Here is a 24935-nt window from a genome sequence, read left to right as displayed (position 1 = left end):
AATAGACACTTGATCGCGCAGGTTGGCATCCTCTGTTCGACAACCACGAGAGAAAAATTAAATCCAGCTCCTGAAAAGACTACTACACATACAAACACACATTCTATGCTCACTCTAAAACTAAGATTAGTTTTTACATTATTATCCACGTGATGCTGTAAGCAGCCCTAATGAAACAGATTACTACAGGTTTCTATGGTTACATAGAAATAAGGAAGATATTTTACACAAATTGGATTGTTGTTTTCCCTGCAGATAACTAGGACAAAGTTTAAAAAAAAACTCTGACCTGCCTAGCTGTTTTCTGAATCCAATTCTGTGCCCACTGTGTCTATAACAAGCAAGAAAGTTGATTAAAAGAGGACAAGTTAACCAATACAAAATCAAAGTCAAGAACAGGAAAGAAGTATAAAAGGAAAAGTAAAGTGACAATTGTGAGGTCACACAAACAATACAATGATTTATGACTCATTGTATTTACATTGTATTCACACCCTCCTTGGCAATGTTGCAAAGTAACACTACTTCATTTCCATCTCGTATGGAGAATGCAAAAAGAGAAATTGCTCTCAGAACTAGACAGTACCAGACCCCCTTGGCTTGTTTCATGACTAAATCTTTCCCATGTATCTCAAAGACAAGAATCTCAGGCTTCATCTATTTTGATGCAAAGCAACACAACAGAAAAAAATCCACATAAAAAAAACTACTAAATAGGAAAATCCATACAAATAATCCAAAGTGGTGAAGTTAAATTAAGAAAAGAAAGAAAAGTTTTCAAATATACAGAAAAATAAAACACTGGAAAGCAGTGTGTGATCACAGTATTCACCCACTTTGTTTTGAAGCTCCACATTTTGATCTAATGCTGCCAGTTTTCTAAGAAGGTAACTTTTGGGATGTCTGGGCTTCTCTTGTGAATTAATGCAAATATAAATGTTTGTAGTTATTGTTAGTTCATTTTATTTATTTTTTAACATATTACTGTAACTGAATGAACATAGTGCATAAGCATCAGATCAAGGTTTTTGACTTCTGTCTTAAAGACCACTACAGAACTTCTGCAATTCTCACAGCGACTCACCCCCAATCGTTGGCTAATTCGGCATCAATCTTGCATTCTACATGTACTATGAGCTTTGTCCAGCCAGCACTATACAGTCTTATCTTGACTCTTGCTCTGTCCCTTTGTGTCTTTCTTTTCCTTTCTTCTTCCGAAAATGTCTCCCGAATCAGCCACGGTGCTGGTATGTTTATATTCGCTTGCTAGTGTGTGAAAGCAAGAACGTCAAGCAGTATCCAGGATGACAAAGTTCTACACTGCGGTTTCTCTTCCTTGTGACGCTGCTTGACAAAGACATCTTCAGAAATACACATGTCACTAAAAATGTTCGGAACGTGGAGTTTTAAGGTCAGAACGTTACGTAACGCCTCTTTAATGCATATCAAATGACAATATGTTAACCTCCATTTACACATTTTTCAGAAATGTCAGTAGCTGTTCTTTAACAGGTCATTCTGACATTTAAAATGACTGATGACTGAGAACATTAGCTTTCCATTGCCCCATGTCACCTTCAGGCAATCTGAAGAAATAACAATATGAAACCTATTAAAAAGCAGTATTCACTCTGCATACACAAACATTTACACCTCAGAGGATTTCTTTCTGAATTTTTCTTGACCAGAAGGCATCACCTCTTCAGATCAGTCTCTGACCCTGATAAAATATGTTTAGCTGGATATATGTGGCCACTGGCAACAAGAGAATCAGTTATGGTAATATCTCAACATATATATATATGTGTGTGTGTGTGTGTGTGTGTGTGTTTAGCTGTTAATAAATTTTATTTGCTGTGTTTTGAATACTTTCATTTCTTCTTTCACTGTATGATGGGATTGGTTTCTCTGTTCTCCATTTAATAAACTCATGCAGACTTTTTCTTGTCGTTGGTTGCTCCTCAAAGTTGAGGATGTTGCTTTAGTAGTATGGTTCCCTAGAAGTTGCATCCTTATTAAGCAAGGGAGTCTTCTTTGCATTCAGAAAACATGTAATGGAAGAGTCCTAAGAAGTGGGCAAACGTCATGGCAACAGTCTCATTGATAATTATAACACATTAAACGGTTGATAAATCGACATGGCTGTCGGGTGTGCACAAAGGATTGCTGGTGTTCTGAAAGTGCAGAAGGTACACAGAAGCATCCGTAATATTTCACAGCATAATACTCAGTCATTTGAAGAAACCTTATACTTAATAGTCTTTTGGCGAAATTTCATGATGGAACAGCTTAGAAAGAGCTGCTGTTAAGGATCCTGCCTTAAGTTGAAGAAGCACCTTGGAAGTCCAAAACAACATTTTTTGATCATTTTCTCCACCAAGTGTGTCTCTAAAGCGCCTTAGTGGCTTAAAGGATGAAAGAAAGCTATTTTAGTATACTAGATGTATATGTTTTACTCATTTTAGTTATTTTACTTGTTTAATTGTTTGCTTGATGGATAAAGCCTTGGTGATAAAAAAAAAAAAAAGTCTAATCATAAAAAAAATCATTATTATTAGATTTTGTCTTCATTAACTAAGCAAAACGGTCACATTAGTGTGTAGGAAGTCTGCAATATCTTGACAGCATAAAATACCTATGTTACAGGCATACCAGGCAGATGCTTGGGGCCCATAGTTAAAGGGACCCCTAAGGCCAATTAAGATTCACTGCAAAGCACTGACAATGTGGAGAGTTAGATATGACAGTGATCTGCTGATGCTCAAGGGTCTCACCTCTCACTCTTACCGTGAGTAGCAGTGCGTCTTATGCATACAAACAAGTGGGAGCGGGTTTATCAAAATGAAGAAAAGTTTTCTATCTGGCCATAACAAAAGAAAGAAGAAAAGATATGACGACATGCCCTGCGATGGACTGTGACCTGTCCAGGCTGCCTCTCACCTGTTAATGCTGGGATAGGCTCCAGCTTACCCACGATCCATAATGGACTAAGTGGTACAGAGAATGACGTAAAATGACAAAAACGACATCAAGACAGTCGTAAGTAGTGCAAATAATACATAAGCAGCTCAGTTTGTTCTCCTGTTAAGTTCCTAGGTGACATGATGCTGAAAATTAAAACTAATAACTAGGTTAATACTCTCTCTTTAGTTTTTAAGTTAAAGCAGTGCCCAGTTAAGCTGAACTATCAAGCTAACAATGTAAAGTTTGAGAATTTATAGGCAAGAAATGTGGATAATGTATTACTATGGTTCATGGATGGAAGCTACAGTGTGTTCTTTGAAAGTGGAATTTATATTTTATTTTGCATATGTTTCAATAAGAGCTTATGCCTCTGAATACTGTATTTATTTATGTAAATATAATCCTATAGTGTAAAATGAAGGTTTTAGCACATAGTTTAATCTAATGTTGTAGAATATGTTAAATCATATTGCCACTGTTTAATTAAATAGAAATGATATCTAATGAAGTATAAATACGTACAAAAATAATGAAAGCTGCCACAGAACATTCAAAAGTTGCATTTGAAGAATTTAATCCTATAACAGCAGAGACTTTACATGATATTGTTAACATGTTATTTTTAAAAGCACAACACAATATCAATAATATAATATAACTGGTAAATATATAATTTAATGTAAAGGGGATGAATGCTGGTTGGAGGGGCCCCAATAAAATTTTGCCTTTGGCCCCTAGAGACTCTAGATTAGCCTCTGGCTGGGCTGCATTTTTGCTTCTAGAGTGCTGTTTGCCCTGTCCTTGGGTCAGAGAAGCGTTGCCTACTGAATGACTAAAACAGCACTAAATAATGAATGACATTAAAGGTGGGAAAATACCTTGAAAACAGACTGTTATTACATTCAATTTTTTTATCGTGATCTTTTTGTTGGTTGACTTTAGTTATGTTAATAGGTATGAAACAGCTTCATGTCTGTTGGATGACCTTTTAAAAAATAATGGTTCACAAACATCTAAAACTACAAAAGAATGTGCAAGCAGGCTTTATGAAAATCATTGAAAACAACAAAGAGAAATATGAGGTTTTTATGCATGTCACCATCGATTTAATACATAACTCAATTTAAATGTCATGAATGGCTGAAACCAGTGTGTTGTCAGTTCTTGAGAAACCCTTCAGAAATCCACATATAATGTTATCAGGAGAGCTCATGTCTTATTAAGGGAAAATAACTACAATGAAAGAATGAAAGGCTTTTATGCTTTTTTGACTCTGTTTACTCTTTATGCACATAAATGAGCTTAAATTTGTATATAAATAACAACGTGAGAACAAAATATTCAAACTAGAACAAGTGGTTCTTTTGCTAGTCGTAACTGATCCTGGGTTTAGGCTGGTATTCCTAATATCTCATAAAAAATCTTTCCTTTTCAGTTGATCATATTTAATCATATGTGTGTACTTCTTATCATACTGTCTTCAGGCATAAACAGAAATGAAGAATTGAGTGGTTAAAATGGGTCTTATAGCCAAAGAGGAATGTGTCATGCTAATCTTTAATGGCCACTGTCCTGCAGATTTCAGATGTTCCTCTGCTCCAGTTTTAAATTGCTGTAGAAGGTTGAGTGAATGGTGATCGAATCTTAGAAATCTAAGGCGTGTGTAACCAGTTTTTGCTATTCCGTATTTACAAACAAAATTAAAGTTTGGTTAGGTTTAGGAGACAAAGTTGTGTTCATTTTGGTTTAGGAAAAGATAATGGTTTAGTTTAAAATACAGCCCTTCATGTGGTTGCCAACATGTCCAAGGTTGTTTTGGATCATACATTTGCATTTTGCCAAATCTTGAACTGTCAGTATTTTATTAGTGATAAGGTTTTTTAGTTTGGTTTTTCCAAAATGTACAATTCACGATAAATATACAATACTTCCACCAACATGTGAGTAACAATGAGCTTTTGATTCTGATTAGGATTTATAATTTGTCATATTTAGTGTGAATACAATAAAATGATATCTCTCCACTTTTTGTTGTGTTTTTTGTTTTCGGCTCAGTGGGACATGCAGCCATGTGGGCTGCAATGACTGTTTTTTTTTATCATCAAAGTGTTAGGTCTCAAACTGCCATTAAGAGGATTCATTGCAGTGGAGTGGAGGAGATCATACTGTTATCTCATTTTTTTAAAACTTCTTTCTTATCAAAAACGTGCAAATATTATGTTTTAATAATTGAATATGTACAGGTGACTGAAGTCTCTCCCGTAGTGTGTAATCAAATTATCCACTAAGGCTGTCTATAATTGGGTTCAGATGTTTGCTGTGAGTTTTGGTTCAGCAGGGTTACTACTGTCTGTAATTTATCTTTGTGATTTATGCAGCCTTAAAGAAGCCGGAAACATGCAGAAATAAGCTCATTAAAAAGAAGAGCTGCAGGCAATTTAGTTTGATTGAATAAGATTACTGACTGGAGTTTTTTTGTCTGTCTTCCAGCAGCTTGTTAACGTAATAGACAATTGGGTCTTGTATGGCATTTCTATGATAAATTAGTTTTATCATCTGAGTGTGAAAGTGCTATTTAATGCTACCAGGTCTGGGTGTGTGTAAGTGTGTGTTTACTTTCCTGTCACATCTTTTTTTAAGGGGATAAACTTTGACCTTATTTGGACCTGAAGTCCTTACTGGGACCAAAGCCTGAAAACATAAAATATAAAGTACTAGTTAGAGCTAGAGGGTAAGATTTGGATTAAGCTGTCCATAGAGAATGTAAATCAATGCTCTTTCCAAGAATAACATCTGCACAAGCTTTTGTTTGTGAAAGAGAAACAAAGACAATGTTTGAAAGTCTGTTTTACTAACTTTTTGCTTCTCTCCTCTGCAGTAGAGTTAAAGTAATAGGAAATATTTAACTGTAACCTCCATATTTACATGGGCGGCACCAGAATTTGTTCTCTGCCATAGTTTTGTAGTTGCTTTGTGACTGTAAGAAGCTGCTAATTAGTTTCCAAAATAGAAAAGCAAATAACAATACCCAGATGGCAAGTGGTTGCATCCATTTATATTATCATAATGAGTGTCACATATATAAAAGTTATATTGTCTATACATTACACATTGGAACTTTTTAACTGTATTAACTCTGGAATTCAACATCCCAAAATAAACACACATATGCTCTACAGCCAGGGAGGGTGGAGCTTACTGTGCTCACCAAATGATGTCAGAGCAGAATAATGTGTCTGTTGTTGTAGTTCATGGCAAAAGTATCGGTGATCTTTTGCTCATCAAGGGCTCTTGTACATTTTGCAGTGATAGACAACAAAACCAGTTGCTGTTCCTTGAGTATGTTTTGACACGCCATAAACAAGAAAAGCTGCGTTCACAGGTTGCAGATGTTACATGCAGCCTGAGTGAAATACACAAAAGTCTGTCCAGATCAATAAGTGCATACTTGTATAGATGGAAAGGGGAGAAAAACTCACAGTTTGTGCTCACAGTTTGTCCATGCTGCCTTTTCTGATCAAGTAGTTTTCAAATATGGTGCAGTTCTGCAGAGGGGTTGTCTTTGGTTACCCCATAATGCTGGACAATAGGTGATAGGAAGGTCTATTTGGAGAAATTACCAGTCTTTTGGATTTAAGGCAGATGTGCTTTGCAGAACCCCACAAGTTTCTGGTGAAAACCATCTTTTCAGTACAATCACTATGCTATCAGTGACAGGGCAGTAACAGTTCTGTCAAATGGCATTGGGAAAATTGAGAAAAACAATCTTGTGTGTACATGCACTGATATTTGCATTCACTTTAATTATAGAAAAATATTACCACTGACCTTGAAGACCTTTACAATCCAAAGAGCCATTTTTCCCTCAGCCCACCTAAATAAAACTCGTTTAGAGCCGCAAATGTTACAAGACCTTTTGAAAAAAGACAACTTATAATTTTTGATAAATATCTGCTATAGGAAATTTGTTGTCATTTTTGAAGAACCACTTTTTTATTTATATTTTTATGTTTTAAAATAAAGAAAAACAACATTTTTGCAAAAAGACGACAGACTTTCTTCTATGGGATGTAGATATTTGTGGAAAATTATATGAAAAAAAAAGATCCATAGTTTCCAACGTACTAATAAGAAGTTTAAAAACTAGATTAAAAACTTTTTTGGTACTTTTTTTGCCATTATGTGGTGGTAATTCAATGCAATTATTCCATGAAAACAAATTTAAATAATGCTAAAAACCTGCATTTGTTATTATATCTATATGTAAAAACAACAGTTAGTTCTTTAGTATTTTTAGCCTTGTATTAAGAGCCATTGTGGAAAGTCCAGAGAGCCACTTGTCACTCTGGACCCACAGGTTTGCAGACCCCTGGTTTAGACAGATAGCTAGATGTATAGGCCAACTAAAATCTTAAAGAACAAATTTGAAATCATTAATTTAATAACAAATTGTTTGCATGAAATATATTTTCATTTGTGCTCCACATCAAAAAATTATTGTCGATTTGAATGAATTATTTCCATGTCTAAAAGTGGATACATAGTTTAATAGCTGGAAATAAATAAAAGGCTGCTGAAGTGCCCTTTTCTACATTGTGGGTGTAAGAACTCTTCACTGATTAAGCTTCAGGACCCTCACTGTGTCAGAGGGTGGGCGGTGTTTTCCATGATGGGCAACAGCTTGACTGTGTTCTTTTGCTGAGTTTGTGGCCTCCTCAGGGTAGAGCTAGAATTCCTGAATTATCTCTTCAGTCTCTTGTCATCCAGACCAATCCTTATTATAAACCAGAGTTTACTTACTATATAGTCAGAGAGTACTTTTATCAACACCTAGGTACTTTTGACAACTGTTATCTATTACTCACATCCTCACAATAAAGAGGAACATTGTGTAAATGCACAGGATTGTTCTTCCTTGGACAAGTGATATTTGTTTTGTCATTCAATAACATGTTTTTTCTTTCAAGCTATGGCTAGTGGCAATTCTTCAGTTCAACATATCTATATTGCTATTTGCAAAATAATAATAATAATAATAATAATAATAATAATAATAATAATAATAATAATAATAAATAAAACAAAAGAAGAAAAAGAAAACATTTACGGCTGTGTGTGTGTGTGTGTGTGTGTGTGTGTGTGTGTGTGTGTGTGTGTGTGTGTGTGTGTGTGTGTGTGTGTGTGTGTGTATTTTTTCTGTAGATGAATTTGTGCTTCCATCCTCTTTGATTTAACTTCATAGACAAACAGCCAAAGTGGCAGATCTCGATTTTGTACACCCATCTGTCTGCCCATACAACTTTTATTCTTGTTTCTGTAAAATGTTCAGAATGATGTATGTTTCAAGATGTGCATGACGACTAAAGAGATAAATGCTGCTGTTCTGTACAAACAGAACCTCAAGTTGTACAGCTGCAAACTGATGCTGATGAATTATTGGGTTGAGTGTCAGTCTTTGTGTGTCAGCATTGATTCTGTCTCTGTGAAACTGACTCCCACATTGGTTTGTGCATATGGGTGAATTTTAGGGGTGTGTTTATGTCGTTTAAATGAGTCTACTAATTCCTCTCTTCTCTTCTTCTTAGAAACTAAAGCCGAGCTTGAGGATCTAATGGCAGACATCAAGAAGTTGGCCAACAAAGTACGCTCTAAATTAAAAGGTAACCTTTTTTTTTCTCTGTAGGGCTGCCACTAATTATTTCCTGCAAAGTAAGATTTTGTTGATGCTTTTTTTGTACTTTACAGGATTTGCAAAACATACAAGGTTCAGTTTAAAAAAACAATGTTAATGAAAACTTTGAGCATGGATCAGATCGTATCTAAAGTTGACTGAGAACACACTATTTAAACGCCCTTTTGTTAATTGTTGTGCTCAGCTAATTAAATCTTTCAATGAAGCCAAATGTCACAGGCATCTAGTTCTAGATGCTTTATAGCTTGTCTGAATCTGTGACACTTCATATTGTTTAGACTTACTAACTAAAAGGCAATATGACATCTAATTGATCCCAGAAAAGATTTTCATGGACCCCAACTGTAACACTTACGTGTGACCTGGAAAGGAAGAATTTTTTACTTGTAACTGTGTATTTATGTGCTGCTAAGTCCTTGGTTTAATGTCACAAATATGCAACAATCTCCTCCTTGATTACATGGAGAAAGTTGACTTAGCTAAGCTAGCACTGCTGCTAACCTTCTTAGCAGGACCGTTTATATGTTTGCACATAAATATACAGCTATAAGTATAAAAGGTATGCATAGCAACTAACATTGAATAGATGTGCAGCTGCCACACCATAGACACACAGCGTTAGTCAATATACTTTCTATGGTGCTCTGGCAGAAAGTGGTGAGGATATTGGCAGGCATATGAATCCTTTTTATCCTGCAAAGGAAATGCAAATGCTGCTGTTCTCACTTTATCATAGACATGGTGTTCTGAGTCCAGGATAGTTTGTTTCTTATGTGCATCCCTAGGAACTTGCAGAATTTTGTACTTTCTACCACTTCCACTACTGTGTTGTTAATAATCAGTGAGTGAAGGAGTGGGCTCCTCCTAAAGTCAAAAATGAGTTCTTTTGTTTTGTTGACTTTCAGGACAAGATTGTTCCTCCCTCATCAGACAGCTAGATGCAGCACGTCCTCTCTGCAGGCCCGGTCATCTTTGTTCCAAATCAGGCCCACTAGTGTAGTATCATCTGCATACTTCTTGAAGTGATTAGTAGGAGACCTGGCAAAGCAGCTGTGTGTCATCAAAAATAACAGACTCAGGACACAGCCCTGAGGAGAGCCAGTACTCAGGGTGATGACTGAGGAGTTGCTCTTTCCAACACACACAGACTGGGGCCTGTAAGAGAGGAAGTCCAGGATCCGGTTACACAAGGTAGTCTTAAAGCCCAGGGGTGCCAGTTGGCTTACCAGATGCCAGAGAATGATGGTTTTGAATGCAGAATTGAAATCAACAAACAGCATTCAAACATGAGTGTTCTTCTCCTCCAGGTGGTTAAGGCTCTGGTGGAGTACAGATGAAATTGTAAACTTTGTATAGCAGTTTGGGCTGTTACTTCATCAGTCTCTTGAACCACTTCATCATTATAACAGGAGAGCTACAGAGCAATATTCGTTTAGGCTGGTTATTGAGGACTTTTTTGGCACTGGTATGATAGTGGCCTGCTTGCACCATGATGGTACAGTGGCCTGGTTCAGGGAGGTGTTATAAATGTCCATCAAAATAGACGCCAGCTGGTCCGCAAGCTCCCTGAGTACTTTCCCGGGTTATCTGGTTCTGCTGCCTTACTGATGTTTTTTAATTTTTCAGGGTCCTGTGGACATCAGATTTTTCAAGCTGCAGTACCTGCTCATCTGGCTGTGGTGCTGTTTTTCTCATTGGGTGGTGTTTAGCATGTCAAACCTGCCAAGAAAATAGTTGAGGTCATTTAAGAAGTTCGTGTCATCCTTGACGGGAGCTTGGGGTCCCTTGTAGTTCCACTGTGATCACTCAGATGCCATGCCACATTTTCCTGGTGTTCTTTGGGTTGTGGAAAACCTCTGGATTTTGAGGTCATGGGCGCACTTTGCTTTGCTCATGGCACTGTTGAGATTTGATCTTAGAGCTGCTGCTTTACCAGATTTAAAGGCAGTGTTCTGTGTTTTCAGCATAGTGCGTACTTCTCCAGTCATTCAAGGTTTGTTCCGTCGTACGGTTCACGCCTCTGCGAAGTCCATTAATTTATGATAATGGACACCTCAAAGGGCCTTATCCCGCTGATACCATGGTCACTTCGGGAAAGAAATAAATATTAAATCAAATATTATTACGTTAATGTTGCTTTTCACCGTTAAAATCCTAAGTTATTCACAAGAAGCGCCACAGTGGACTCGGTGTGGAAACTTAGCCACTGTGATAGTCACAGTTTGGGGACCACAAATTTGCTGGCCGCCAATTACGGGGCCACTGATATAAATGATGGAGTTGAATTTTTATATGTCTATTAAAATGAGACTTGAAAATTTTGACTTGTAAACATTTTATTAAAAACAGCCCATATACCTAGATTACCGATTAGATTTTAGAGGTTCCATTTAACAAATTCTCTAAAAACTAAAATCACTGAATACATCAAAGTAAATCAAATACATTGTGTGTTTTCCAAGAACAATCAATATTATATCTGCCTTGAAACAGATATTATATTCTGGGCTGATTTATAATATGATGTTAATATTTGGATGAAGCTGAATACGTATATTCTGCAGAGGCTTTGAGGTGATGCCATGTATCAAGTATGATCATGGTTTATGTGATGAAATCACAAGCCTAACAAGATATGATATGGACTTAAAAAATATTGGTGAAGCAAGTCACCTTAAGGTGATAATGTAAACAGGGAGTTGTACAGTACATACAGCCTCAAGCTTTGACATTTCACTTCATTTTTCATTTTTGACCAACATGGTTATAAACCAGTTTTTAGTTTATTTTTTAGATACATAATCTGTCACATATACCTGACATCGGTAACCCTTTATCAGACTCATCAGGTTTGTGTGACAGATTCACGACAATATAAAAGAAACTGAAAACAACATGGTAAAGTTATGCTCTAAAGCAGCTCTTTTGAAAGAACAAATTCTTTATTAAAAAAATATTAATAGTAATAATAATAAAAAAGCAAAGCCATCATACTGACATGTAAGTAATGATTATGTTTGATAAGTTGATATTTGTCTTATGTAGATATACATAAAAGTTCTCACGTTTAAGTAATCTCTCCACATTATTATACTTGAAGATAATGACATTGTTCACGCTATAATTATAGTTTTATATCTAGACTTTGTCCCCTGATTTGCAGGTGTTGAACTGGAATTAGATTTGTGAAAGGCTGACAAGGTGTCAAGATGTGGGTGTCAGTGTTTAATAACTACTGACCGTGAAATATGGTGAGAATATTCCCAGCCTCCTGTGGCATTGTAGTGGTTCCAGTGAAGAGCCACAGAACAAGGGACAAAAAACAAATTTAAACCAGGCAAAATGACTTAATGCTAAAGATGATTTATTTTAAATAGAATATCATTAGACTATAGAGTTACTGAAGCAATAGAGTCTGGGCTGGCTGAGCAGAGACCTGTTGAAGACATGCCAGGCCTCAATGGAGGACCAAACTGCTGTAATCAGTAAAAAAAAAAAAAAAAAAAAAAAATATATATATATATATAAATTTAGAAATTATTCAACTATTCTACATTTTTAGGTTATGTGTGTATTTGCATAGCCTATTGATTTTTTTATATCTTAATATATTTCTATATTTGCTCACTTTTAATATTTCTTTTGTTTCCACGATAACTTTATTACAACTGTATTACAGTCAAAAATAAATATAAGATTTGATGTAATAAACCAGCAGAGGAAGTTACTTTTTCTTTTCTTTTCTTTTTCTTTAATACTTTGCAAGGTTAGCCATCTTCTGGTGAGTAAGTGTTTATTTTTGTTTTTTCTCTCCAGGTATCCAGCAAACCATAGAGCAAGAAGAGGGGCAGAACAGGTCATCAGCTGACTTGAGGATACGTAAAACACAGGTACATTTCAAGTAACAGATATACCTCTAGTCCAGTGAAACACTGCATAGTAAAAAAATATTCAGTAAGTCTAATGCTAGAGCTCAGTGTAGTGTTGTAGTTAGTTTCACATTTTAAAATAAACATGCTTACATGTGTCAAATATCCTGCTGAAGACCACTCACAACTTTAATAGAAGCACTTTTAATTAATCAAACTGCTAGTTTGATATCACAAAATCTTTGATTCTCAAAAAGTAAAAGTAAAAGTAAAAAGTATCTACTTTCTGTTTTGGGTGTTGTAGTGTCTAATTATTAGCATTATGTAGGCAGTACAATCACATTTAGTTGTGTGTTATTGCCACCATTTGTTTATTTAACTTTGAATTTAACTGTGAATCTTTTGTCTACTGCTAGCATTAATGAAGTGTTTTTTGTCATTCCAGCACTCCACACTGTCTCGTAAGTTTGTTGAGGTGATGTCAGAATACAACACCACCCAGTCAGACTACAGGGAGCGCTGCAAGGGACGCATTCAGAGACAGCTGGAGATCAGTGAGTACCAGCGAGACAAAAACAATTTCCACTTGTCACAGTGACTGCAGACACACTCATGCATGAATCCAAAAACATCAACATGTGCTTTCAGTTGTGTAGTATTTCTTTGTTTTTCCTTTTTTTTAAGTAAGCATTTCATCAGATTCATTCAGCATTCATTCTAATAATATTTGTCATTTGCAAACCAGCATCTTTTATTCAAAGTAATATCGTAAAATGACAGAAAATAATTACTGCTAATATTTCAGGTGTGCCAGATGCTATGCTTATGATCATAATGTATTTTTCAGCAGAGGGGATCAAATGTCTGTCTTCTTCCATGCTTTTTTCTTTCTTTTTTTTTTTTTTTTATTTTTTACTGTCGTTGTTCTTAGTTTGTCAGATCTTTTACCCACCTTCAGGGCTGGATCTGCTCCTATAAACTGCACTGTAAATTCTTACTGTGCAAGTATAATTAACTTTAGTCCTGTCTGACTAAGAAAAGACAGTATTATTTTTTTCTGTATTTCTTTGCTTATTTTTTTTATCCTCATTTAAAGCGTCCCCATCTTCCCTGTTAAAAGTCAAATGTTGAATTTTTGTTATTCAGGCATAAAATATACACATCAGCCACAACATTAAAACCACTGACAGGTAATGGTGAACGCAGTCCTTTGCTGCGAAATCTTGGGTAATGTCAATATTACTTTGACACTTACCACCCACCTAAGCCATGTTGTAGTCCAAGCTAATTTTCCTTGTGGCAATGGGACTCCTTGACAGTAAGATTTTTTTTACTAGTGGGCCAATATGTATGCCAGACTTCAAAAGCTGCTCAGGTACAGCATCGAAGCAGAAAAAGCAATCACATAACATTCATGAGATGAACAAACCCAATCCCCAAAGGCCCTCCTCTACATCACCCAAAGGATCCACCACCAACATCTAAGTTTCTATACCCAGTTAGTTCTGTGTTTGAAGGTAAAAGAAGAAAACCAACTAAATTAAACCATATATCATTTAATTGCTTTAAGCGCTGAACTGGAAGCAAGATTATCCAATAAATAAAAACTTAAATTTTGTGAAAATTGGGGAAGAGTTAGACAATGAGCAGCAATGAAAGAGATATTTAATTTTGGGGCTGGGCTTTTTTTCTCTTTGCTTTTGCTGAAAAAGGATAATTACTAATTGCCTACATATGGCTGCTTCTTCACATACATTCGCATCTACTATGACTTCTCCTGCTAAGAATTATCAAATGGCAAACTATACAACATTACCACATTCATCGCTTGATTGAATCATTTTAGCTGATTCAGCTGCACAAAATTAATCTATGTAATTCAAGCTAGCTACAAGTTAGCATGTTATCTTTCCATTTCTGTTTTTTTAAAGCTTTACAATAACCAACGAGCTTTAGAGTTTTTCATTTGTTATTCATTCTACAGATTGACAAATTGTAAACATACAAACCTTGCACAAATATATTAAGTCCATTTGTTTGTTCAGAGTTTGTGTTGCTTATTCACTGTCTGTTGTATTTATAATGAATGCAAATACTTATTTATGAAAGCAAGTAAGTACAGCCATCTTTTACCAATTTAATATGTGATAAAATATATTAAACAAAACAAAGAGCATATATTTGATAGAGATGTTTCGGGTTATCATCCATACTTTTTCATATTTTATTTCAAATTTGCCAACTGTACTCTTCCAAAACAATCTCTCTCATATTGAAACCACTTCCCACAAAACATATACCACCAACACCCATGCACATGCCAGGTTACTGCAGCTCAGATCTGAGCTCCTCTCACTCGTGTTACACTGTATGTATAATGTGATTTGACAGGTATTAGCTGCAAGCCTCAGGCTCCTGGACCAGCCAACTGACTCGGCCTCTGCTGCGTCATCCTGGCAGTCTGCACCACACCAGCTGCCCCTAACAGTCACCATGAAATAGTCGCCTTATATACAAAGCACACATGCATCCAGAAACCAACAACATGAGTCATTTAGTGGTTAATGGCAGAGGAGAGCAAAGGCAGTTATGTAGCAGGCTGCTTGGCATAGATATAATTTCCCCTGGCCATCTGTCAGTTTAGAGTGGACACATGCAGCCAGTTTGTATGTGTGAACTCCACCCTGTATATGTACTCTAAATGCAGCTCACTCAAAAAACAATAGTGCTCATGGTACTCTGGGGTTGATCAAAAGGCTAACACACCGAGTTAAACACACACCTGAGTCACTTTTTCCTTGAGTTCCCCCAGATCCATTTGGATTTGATTTGTCAGCTGGTGGAGTCACAGGAGGCCTTTGCTGATCTCACTTGTCACCCAGGAAGGGATTAGACACACATAGATTGAATAAAAGCACAGAAGACAGGGGAAATTACGAGTATATCACAAAGACAGAAAAGATAATCTCAGGCTGTTCACAAATGTTCACAGTTCTTCAGTTTTTACCCTCTGGTTACATTCAGTTAATACTTTGATCCAATAAGGTCGAATTCTTTCAGGGTTATATGGCGAGACGGTCATGTCTCTGTTGTTCCAACACCTTTGACTAAATAGTGTGTGAATCAGTAGGGGTATGTCACACACAGAGAGAAACATTATCTGGTCTGTCAGACTTAGTATTGATTCCCATGCTGCATCTCCCTTTTCCCGTTCACCTCCACTAAAACCTGCTGTGTGCGGAAATAAACGAAACAAGAAAGAAACACTGTGACATAATGTGAACATTATGTTCAGGCAGAATTTTGATCCCAATTTGCATGACTTACAGTACCAGTTAGGACTGCAGCAATAATAGTTCTGAAATATTGTTGAAAGTTAAGCTGAAAATTGTTCATGCCCATACCTAACTTGATTTTTGTATGGGCATGACACCAAAGACTTGTGCCAAATCTGTATCCCTCCCTTTGGTCCTACTCTTTCATTTTGTAAGGATAAAGTGGCACTATCAATTTTGGGGGTTAGGGTGATATAATGGTGGAGAACAGGCAAGTGGACCAAGCAAGAATTGTGACTGGGTCTAGCTTTGACCATATTCTGTGGCTGCTCACATGATAGAAAAATCCTATAAAGCCATGTCCAAGATTTTTTTATGTGGTGGCATTATCAACTAAAAACTCATATTCATAAGGTATTTAATCTTTGGTCTTTGTTTGTTTATGATAATTAAGGTGATCTGTAATCATTAAATGTTTTATTATAGTTCTTGCAAATGTTTTATTGATTTTTGCACCATATAAAAGCAGCATTTATTTCAGAAAGGAGTAGCAGAAGATAGAGAGTAGATAGGACAGTTTGCTCCAGCAGTTGCTTGTTGTGGCTCATATAAGGTCATGAGAACAAGCTCAAGAGTCTGCATATTCTTTCTAATGAGTACAACTATAAACACCATCAACACTTAGACTAGGACAAAAATGACCCAAGCATTGACCGTAAAAGTTGTCAAACATGGTGGTGAGAGTTTTAACCCTTTAAGACTAGGCCCTGAGGCATTTATCTTGTAAATTTCATCATCTTGGCCTGTTTGCAAAGGTCCACTGGGTCCTTCTACAACAGACCACATTCAAAATATGTATCATATTTGTAAGAGTGAGGACTAAGCATGTCAATAATGTATGCACCTGGATCAATTCATTTAAAAAAAACAACATAGCAAAATTAGAAGACGGGGAGCAAAAGAAGACCATAGAGGTTAATTTTGTTGAGAAGCTTTTAAGACAGTCACCTCCGCAGAGTAGATTAGATCCCCATGCATGGGTCTCTCTGGCATTTGATTGTTTTATTTTATTTCTCAGCAGACTTTTCTTCAGTTGGGTGTGACACACCCACAATGCCAGAGGGAAGACACCACAACCTGTCTTTGTAACTTAATTATTCAGCCTGCATGTGTGCAAATAGGCAGAAGCTGAAAGGAGATTCCCCACACTTTCCTTATTCATATGACCATCTAAAAGCCACGGACAGAATCATGAAAATTACCTGCATCTTTTACTCCTCATTCTGCTCCTCTGGGATCTTGCATCATCTATGTTGCATAACACTGGAAATTAAATAATGCTGTTAATGGTAGCAGCGTTGTATTAATGATTTAATAGCCTATAAACACTATAACTGTAGTGAGACTTCTTGGCTTCATACTAGGCTTTTCAGGGTTTGGGTCTCCATGGTAACAAATAAGAGCCTCCCTCAGAGCCTCAGAGCCTGTCATGGTTTAAAAAAAAAATGTGTGTATGTGTGTAGGAAGTGAGATAAATGGGACAGGATAGCACCATAACATCTTTGTTTGTGTGTTTGTGAGCTGCCTCCATCCACTCATTTGTCAACCTGCAAATCATAATTACTGAACATAAATAGATTTTTAAGCATGGTAATGAAAATGTATGCACACTTAATCACACCTTAATGAAATTCTCTGGTTCGATGCGAATAAAAATTTCGAATTATTCGCAGTATGATTTGTAAATGTATAGAGAATTGAACAATCATTCACTGGTAAATGTTAGACAGCAGCTTCATCAGTATTCTGATGGTGAAGGCAATCATTGGGCCCGACTCCCGACCATTAGCCTATCACTCACCATCAATGTACTTGCTCTGCCACTAAGGACACTACACCAAGTGCCAAGCCTGGAACATACACAGCACCCCACATTCTCACACACACTCTGATTTTTTTTTTTTTTTTTTTTTTTTTTTTGCATCTAATGTTTTGAATGAGCCAAAGCTGTTGGGAGTCCACATTTTAGAAAGTAGAGCAATATGTGACAAAGTTAAGTTTCACTGATCACTCTCATGTCTTTGCTGTGAATGGGAGAGAGAAAAAAGTAACTAATCTCTTTCTAAAGCTATTACAATTAGCCCAGAAGCACTTCTAAACCTGTCTAACTACAGTGACACAACTTGCAGCAACAGCAGCTAGTTTAGTGTTGGCCACATTTTTTTAAACTTTGCTGATAAGCATTTAAACTGAAATGTCAAATTATTTCTCTAAACGGACTATAGAAATTTTCCTTAGAAGTTTTGGTTTGAATGGGCTTAAATTACTTCATCATAACAGATTGAGGTCTCTAGCTACTTATCATCAAGCTAAAGTTTTTGTTCTTTTAAGTGTATTGAGAAAGACTTCCCAGTGAACCACCCTGAAAGGTAAAACATCTTCTTTACTGTAACTGAACATTTCAACATTTCATAAAGGGTCTCCTTTATGTACTCTGCTTCCAAACTTTTTCATGTCTATGTGTTGGGTGGCGTGAGAATAAATCAGCACAAGATCAGGCATTTTGTCTGTGTGCTCTGCACTAAAATTAGAATAGGTTCAACTTGGGTACTTGGGTATAATCTCTCTAAAGTTAGCTCTCATTTTTGTAAGTTTCGGTGACATTCCCCAACAGGCTGTTGAATTACTCCCTACCCAAGCTAGAATAGACATGGAGGCGGTCACTATACAGGTGCAGATTGGATAAGCCAAAACTCTCCAAGTACCTTTCATGCCCTGGGGATATTATCAACCAACACCCTTTTAGCTGCAGCTCGTCTCCTTCTGCGCAGTGAAAGTAATGCCAGGTCTTTCCATTGACAGCTTGACAGATCCATCCTGCATCTAAGTCTGCAGCATGAAAAGTACTTTCTGGATATCTTTTTGGTTGTTCTGAACTTGGATGTGATTTTTGCATTTGCACCCTGCTCTGCGCCCACCCCCTGTGGGGTATCCAATGTGAGAGCCTACCTATTAGGTCAAAACCCTGTCATGAACAGTATTGAATAGATTTACTCGAATTCTTTAATTATATTAAATTCGAGATAACTGTACTTTACATGGGTTTTTAACTCTTTGTTTCTTCAAAGATTTATTGAAGCACATTTTAGAGAGAAATTTTGCCCTTTTATTCTGCTAAATTATATTCATAGGGGCCTACAGGGAAAGCACAGATAGAATTAATGCTTTCTTCCCTGAAATGGTTCCTATGACAATGAGTCAGCATGTGCTTTTGGAATACAGTCACTATTAATTATACTACACCTGTGCTTTCCCTACTGTTAGAAGTCAAACTGTCTGCAGTGTAAAAGATTAACTACCTGAAATTAATGACTGAAGAAAAGACTGAAGAAGAGTTTGCTGAAATGTTCAATCATGAGACCTCCTAAATTGGGCCATAAGTAAGTAAGAACTAAAAACCATGGTTCAGTGTCTGTCTCTTCTCCACATCTGTGGACCAGCCATCCTGAATTGTTGATGTTTTTAAAAGTTAACTAAAAGCCTTCTTTTTAAATTGAATTTTAGGTTTTTAATTTTTTTTTTTTACCATTCATTTGTGAAATTTAGTTGGTTTTACTTAGCTGTATTTTTTTTATTTATTTATTGTTATTGGTAGAGATACACAGATACAGTACAGTCGAGCTATCACTGGCATCAGCCAATGCTAATTTTGTTAACTTCAGTCAGACCATCAGCAAATACAATAAAATCAACTGATTGCAGCGAACGGTTGTCATCAAGACTGTTCTTTATACATTTTGATAAAGAAATTGTGGTCATTTAAAGTCAATGTGACAGAGGGCAGAAATACTACTACTTCATCTTCCTTAAACAAATCTTTGAGATTCAGAAGAGAGAATTCTGATGGATTTTTCTCAGTTAACAAAACCCCTTAATGTGTTGGAGCTGGTGGGATGTGGGCTAAGATGTTTGTAATGATTGTTTTATATATATATATATATATATATATATATATATATATATATATATATATTAGTGCTGGGCAACGATTAAAATTTTTAATCGCGATTAATCGCATGACATGCTGCAATTAATCGCATCGTTACGCGCACAATGTCTCTTTCCTTTAAAAGAAGGCCTACAGCTATATAAAGAAAATGCACTAAATTTTGGTTTACTAACACACATCAGGGGTGTTTAACCTGCAACTCTGGACCTTCCACAATGCCTCTAAATACGTGGCTAAAATATTTTTTTAAATCTATCGTTCTTGTCATTAGGTTGAAAACCAGGGACTTTTTTTTTTTTTACAGCATTTTCCACAAATATCTACATCCCTTAGAAGAAAGTCTGTCTATCCTCTTTTTATAAAGGTTTTATGTGGTTCCTTTATTTTAAAACCTTAAAAATTGAAATGAAAAATGTGGTTCTTCAAAAATTACAAATATCCTATGGTGGCTCTTTATTAAAAATATATATTAAGCTGACTTTTTTGAAAAGTCTGGTAACATTTGCGTCTCTAAAGGAGTTTTATTTAGCTGGCTGAGGGAAAAATGGCTCTTTGGATTGGAAAGGCTGCAGACCCCTGCACTAAACACATAAACAGATTTAGCATCAGTTTTCTCTTTAAACAGCAACAGTTAAAATATTTCTTCATATATATTTATAAAACCGAATATTTATGAGAAGGAAGGATGAAATCCTCAGGATTTACAAACTAAAAGGTAAAAAGTCAGCAGGATGAATTTAAAGCTGTGAAGCTGCGTCCTTCTAAACACAGAAGGAACAATATGTGATGAATATCAGCATCAGGTGAACAGACAGAAAGCAGGATTAGAATCTCACAGCTTCTAGATGGTGAGGAGAGAGAAATATTCACAATATGCACAATAACTTCCATCCATGCACCTTCAGTGCTTCATTATCCAGATTTCTGGCATATAAATTCTCTAAACTTTAATTTTTTGTTTGACTGCACCTGCAGCCTCCGCTACCAGGAGTTAAGGGGTTAACATCTCGTTCCGGGTGTAGCGTCAGGTCTGTAGATGTAACTATAAACATGTGTGGTATCCACAGAAAGTCCAGAATCTCAGCTACCAGCTCAGTAAAACCATTTCTATCACCACCAAACACAGTTAAGACAACAATTTAAAGAGCAGCTGCACAAAGTCCGAAAAATATGTAAACACAAAAGATGTTTCCCCTTGTCCACCCCACGGCATGAACACGAACAAACGACTCCTCTACTGAAAGCTCACATCTCACAGATTCCACAGCTGGAAGTTTCATCTCGCTATGACCAAGATTCACCGAACCAGAGGCAGAAGAAGGCCCGATTTATGCTGCACGTTTGTAAAAGTGAGAAAGCATGTCTTACCTTTGCTGTCTTGCAAAAATTAAAACCGTATTTATTAAAAAAAAAAAAAATACATAAAAAGTTTCCCGTCCAAAAATCACGATGTTCTGTCCATCTGCGTGCATTTTGACAAAGAGAAAAGTCGGTTCTTCTTCTTCTTTCTTAACTTCCAGACAGAAAACGTCTCTTCATTTTATTAAACCCGCTCTCTCCTGATTACATCGGACGCACCGCTGCAGCAGAGAAGAGAGACATGGACGCATGTTTCTGTCATCAAAACCAGCGGCCAGAAAGAAAAAAAAAAAAAAAATTAACGCACGATTAAAGAAATTAACGCCGTTAATTAGGCGTTGCGTTAACGCGCAATTAACGCGTTAACATGCCCAGCACTAATATATATAAGTGGCTGATATCGAGAAATCCTACCAAAGGCTAGAAAAGGCTGAACTGAAGGACAGCACAGAGGCACTGATCATAGCTGCACAGGAGCAGGCCTTGAGCACTAGAGGCCCAGATCTACCATACAAGACAAGACCCCAGGTGGTACAAGGAGCATCATAACCAAGTGGCTGGTATAGTGTACAGGAACATCTATGTGGAGTACAGACTGGAAGCCCCGAGGTCAAGGTGGGAAACACCTCCAAAGGTGATATAGAATAACCGAGCTAAGATCCTGTGGGACTTCCAGATCCACACCGACAAAATGGTAATGGCAAACCAGCCAGTCATTGTGGTGATGGACAAACAGCAGAGGAAAGCCGTTGTGGTCGACATCGCAATATCAAGCGATTGCAACATCAGGAAAAAGGAACATGAGAAACTGGAGAAATACCAAGGCCTGAAAGAAGAACTTGAGAAGGCCTAGAAAGTGAAGGACACAGTGGTGCCCGTAGTCATCGGAGCACTCGGGGCAGTAACCCCCAAACTGGAAGAGTGTCTACAGCAGATCCCAGGACAAACTTCAGACATCTCGGTCCAGAAGAGTTCAGTCCTAGGAACAGCAAAGATACTGCGCAGAACCCTCAAGGTCCCAGGCCTCTGGTAGAGGACCCGAGCTTGAATGGATGAGACCGCCCACAGACGGCGAGGGGACAGTTTATATATGTATATATATATATGTATATATATATATACAGTTTTTATGAATTTTTATTTGCATTTTTATTTACTTTATACACTTTTTGTTGCATTTAGGTGCAACACAAATAATGTCTGATTGGATGAGATAAAATACCAAAACTGATTTGTAGACTGGATATAAAATATATTTCTAACATTTGACACATGACCTGTTGTGACTTTTGAAAGTAAAACTTTAGTAAATCTTTGCTCTAACACTGGAGGCCAGTGACACCTGGGTTATGTTTGGGAGAGAGATGTTAATATGTAACAGATATTTTAATGTGTCTGAGTTTTTTTTCCCACCTCAGTCCACCTTAACAAAGAGATATTTAGAGGAAAAAATCTAATATATGTCTCATTGAAAAGATCCTACACCATTATTAATTTTCATATCAACCTGACATGCTGCTGGACCTGACCTTATCTATGTGGAGAAAATGTGTAATGCCTGACTGGCAAATGTGAAAAGATCTGGATAAGATACAATAAAATGTCTGAACTGCAAAGCTGGTAGCTTCAGGCACAAATTCACTCTGATGTTAGAACTGTTGACCTGTAAATGCTGGAACTGGTCTGGTTTGGGTAGTTTCTTTCTGAACATTACATTGCAGGCCTATTCAATTAAGTATTTGGGAAAAACAAATATGTGACAATTTAACATTTAAATCAGTAAGTTGTTATAATCTCTGATGATCCAGATTGATATAATCTGCAATTGTTGTGTTTTTCTGAGTTTTTTTTTTTTCTATTATTGCATAATTTGTTACTCTTGTAAAAGATGCTCTGACTGTGTTCTGGCACAAACCATGTTATTACGATCGTCACCGCTCTCAGACACATGGGAATAAAGTTTCAATGTAAGAGACAGATGGACAGAGAAAAAGTGAGCATGTGATATAAAAAGAAGCAGCTCTTTCTAATTGACCGTTAAAGAAACATATGGGAGGATGAGGGTGGTTATTAGCACCCAGGGTGTTTTATTAGTGATACTTAAATTGATTTTCAATGCCTGAGTCTAAAGAACCTAAATGCAGTTTCACTGCATTCCCACTTCTTACTTTGGGGCAAAGCAATTTAGCAAATCTATTAATATAAACACACATGTTCCTGCTCTCTGTTAGCTGGGCGAAACACAACAAATGAGGAGCTAGAAAGCATGTTGGAGAGTGACAATCCAGCTATCTTCACCTCTGGGGTAAGTGATCCAACAAATGCAAAATGAATGCAAATGTATATCAGATTTTCAATCAAATTCTGCCACTCTCCTACCATTTTTTTTTGTATTATACCTTCTCAGATAATCATGGACAATATCACACAACAAGCAATGAATGAGATTGAGACGCGGCATAATGAGATCATCAAGCTGGAGAACAGTATCAGAGAGCTTCACGACATGTTCATGGACATGGCCATGCTTGTGGAGAGCCAGGTGAAAACTGATTCTCTCTCTCTTTCTCCCTCTGTGTGTGTGTTCCTACAGCTGTGCTGTTTGGGGCTCTGCCAAATGCTCATCAAACAAACCTGCAAATGCTAATGATGCTTATAAGTTCATGACTATTAATAATAAGTTATATTGAGTTTCTACACACATAATTGTGGTTTTGAAAAGGTTCCCTGTCTAATACACATTGAAATCATTAACCAGTTTCCTACAGCCGCTGCTGCTTCTCACCTTTGACTATCCAACAACTGCACTGTAGACAGAAACTAGCAGGTTTGTTTTTTTTAACAGACAAGTTGTTAAGTGTTGTTAAGTGTATCGGTATAAATTTAGAACTGTTTATGGCAGCAGAGTTGGAAGGAATATGTGATTTTAGCTCCATCTGGGAATTTAATATCTGTTTGGAAAATTAGACAGATTTTGGAGGGCAGATAACGTTTGGTTCAGGACTGGGTTGGCTTTTTGTTCTGATGGCAGAATTTGGGATTTCTGCCATCATGACAGTTTTTTTTTTAAATTGCTCTCATGTGAAATTTCTGAGCTGAAAGATGAATTAGTCACAGTTTTTTTAAAGTGTTTAACTATAAACAAACCTTAAGTATCAAATGATTTGGCTTTGTACATTTTGAGTCATTGAGCATTTATGCTCTTTGTAAACTTGTGTGGAGTTGATTCTTCTCTCCTCAGTGAAGTGCTTCAAGTTAATCTGCAAGCCTGCTGGCATATGTAGCTGCATGTGTGAGTGGGCTGCTGAACCCTTACTGAGATTTGTCTTATCAGAAATGGAATTTGTGTGGAAAATAGTATATGAAAAACAATTTACCAAATGGCTGAAAACAGCAGAATGAAATAATAGGAATAGTAGTTTGTATATTCTTTTATTTTCTCCCCTCACGATTTAATTAACTGACTTTCCCTTTACTTTCTGAGGGTGCCATAATTTAAAATGAATTTGTTTTACCCTTTTCAGCTTTCTCTATTTTCTCCTTTCTTGTCTTTTCCAAAAACACACAACCCTGTCGCCTCCAATGACTCTAAGCTCTAAAGAACAAAGAACACTGCTTCCCTTCTAATACAGCAAGGTAATTTATCTTAATTCCTTATTTTCTCTTTGGTATCCTTTAAGAAATATTTCTATAAACTGGCTTTAATAGCCATTTGAATAAAAGAAAAAAAGGTTGAAGGATCTTGAAATGTAAATTATACTGAATTT

General features: G+C 36.6%; 1 protein-coding gene across 8 annotated transcripts in view; it reads left to right on the top strand.

Annotated features, from left to right (window-relative positions):
• LOC121646731 (syntaxin-1A-like) overlaps positions 1-24935 on the top strand; it is a 68947-nt gene that overhangs the window by 39136 nt on the left and 4876 nt on the right. For 4 of the 8 annotated variants that reach the window (XM_041995905.1, XM_041995907.1, XM_041995909.1 and 1 more), the window contains exons 4-8: positions 8550-8624; positions 12473-12546; positions 12971-13079; positions 23400-23473; positions 23576-23710. In XM_041995905.1, the coding sequence (XP_041851839.1) occupies positions 8550-8624; positions 12473-12546; positions 12971-13079; positions 23400-23473; positions 23576-23710 (467 nt within the window). Of the gene's footprint in view, positions 1-8549; positions 8625-12472; positions 12547-12970; positions 13080-23399; positions 23474-23575; positions 24805-24935 lie in introns of all 8 variants that reach the window. The other 4 variants (XM_041995910.1, XM_041995911.1, XM_041995912.1 and 1 more) reach the window with 4 other exon arrangements.

Source organism: Melanotaenia boesemani, chromosome 9 (genome assembly GCF_017639745.1).
Source record: "Melanotaenia boesemani isolate fMelBoe1 chromosome 9, fMelBoe1.pri, whole genome shotgun sequence".
Lineage (NCBI taxonomy): Eukaryota > Metazoa > Chordata > Actinopteri > Atheriniformes > Melanotaeniidae > Melanotaenia > Melanotaenia boesemani.
Note: the sequence above shows the minus strand (reverse complement) of the source record. Positions and strands in the feature narration are given on the sequence as shown.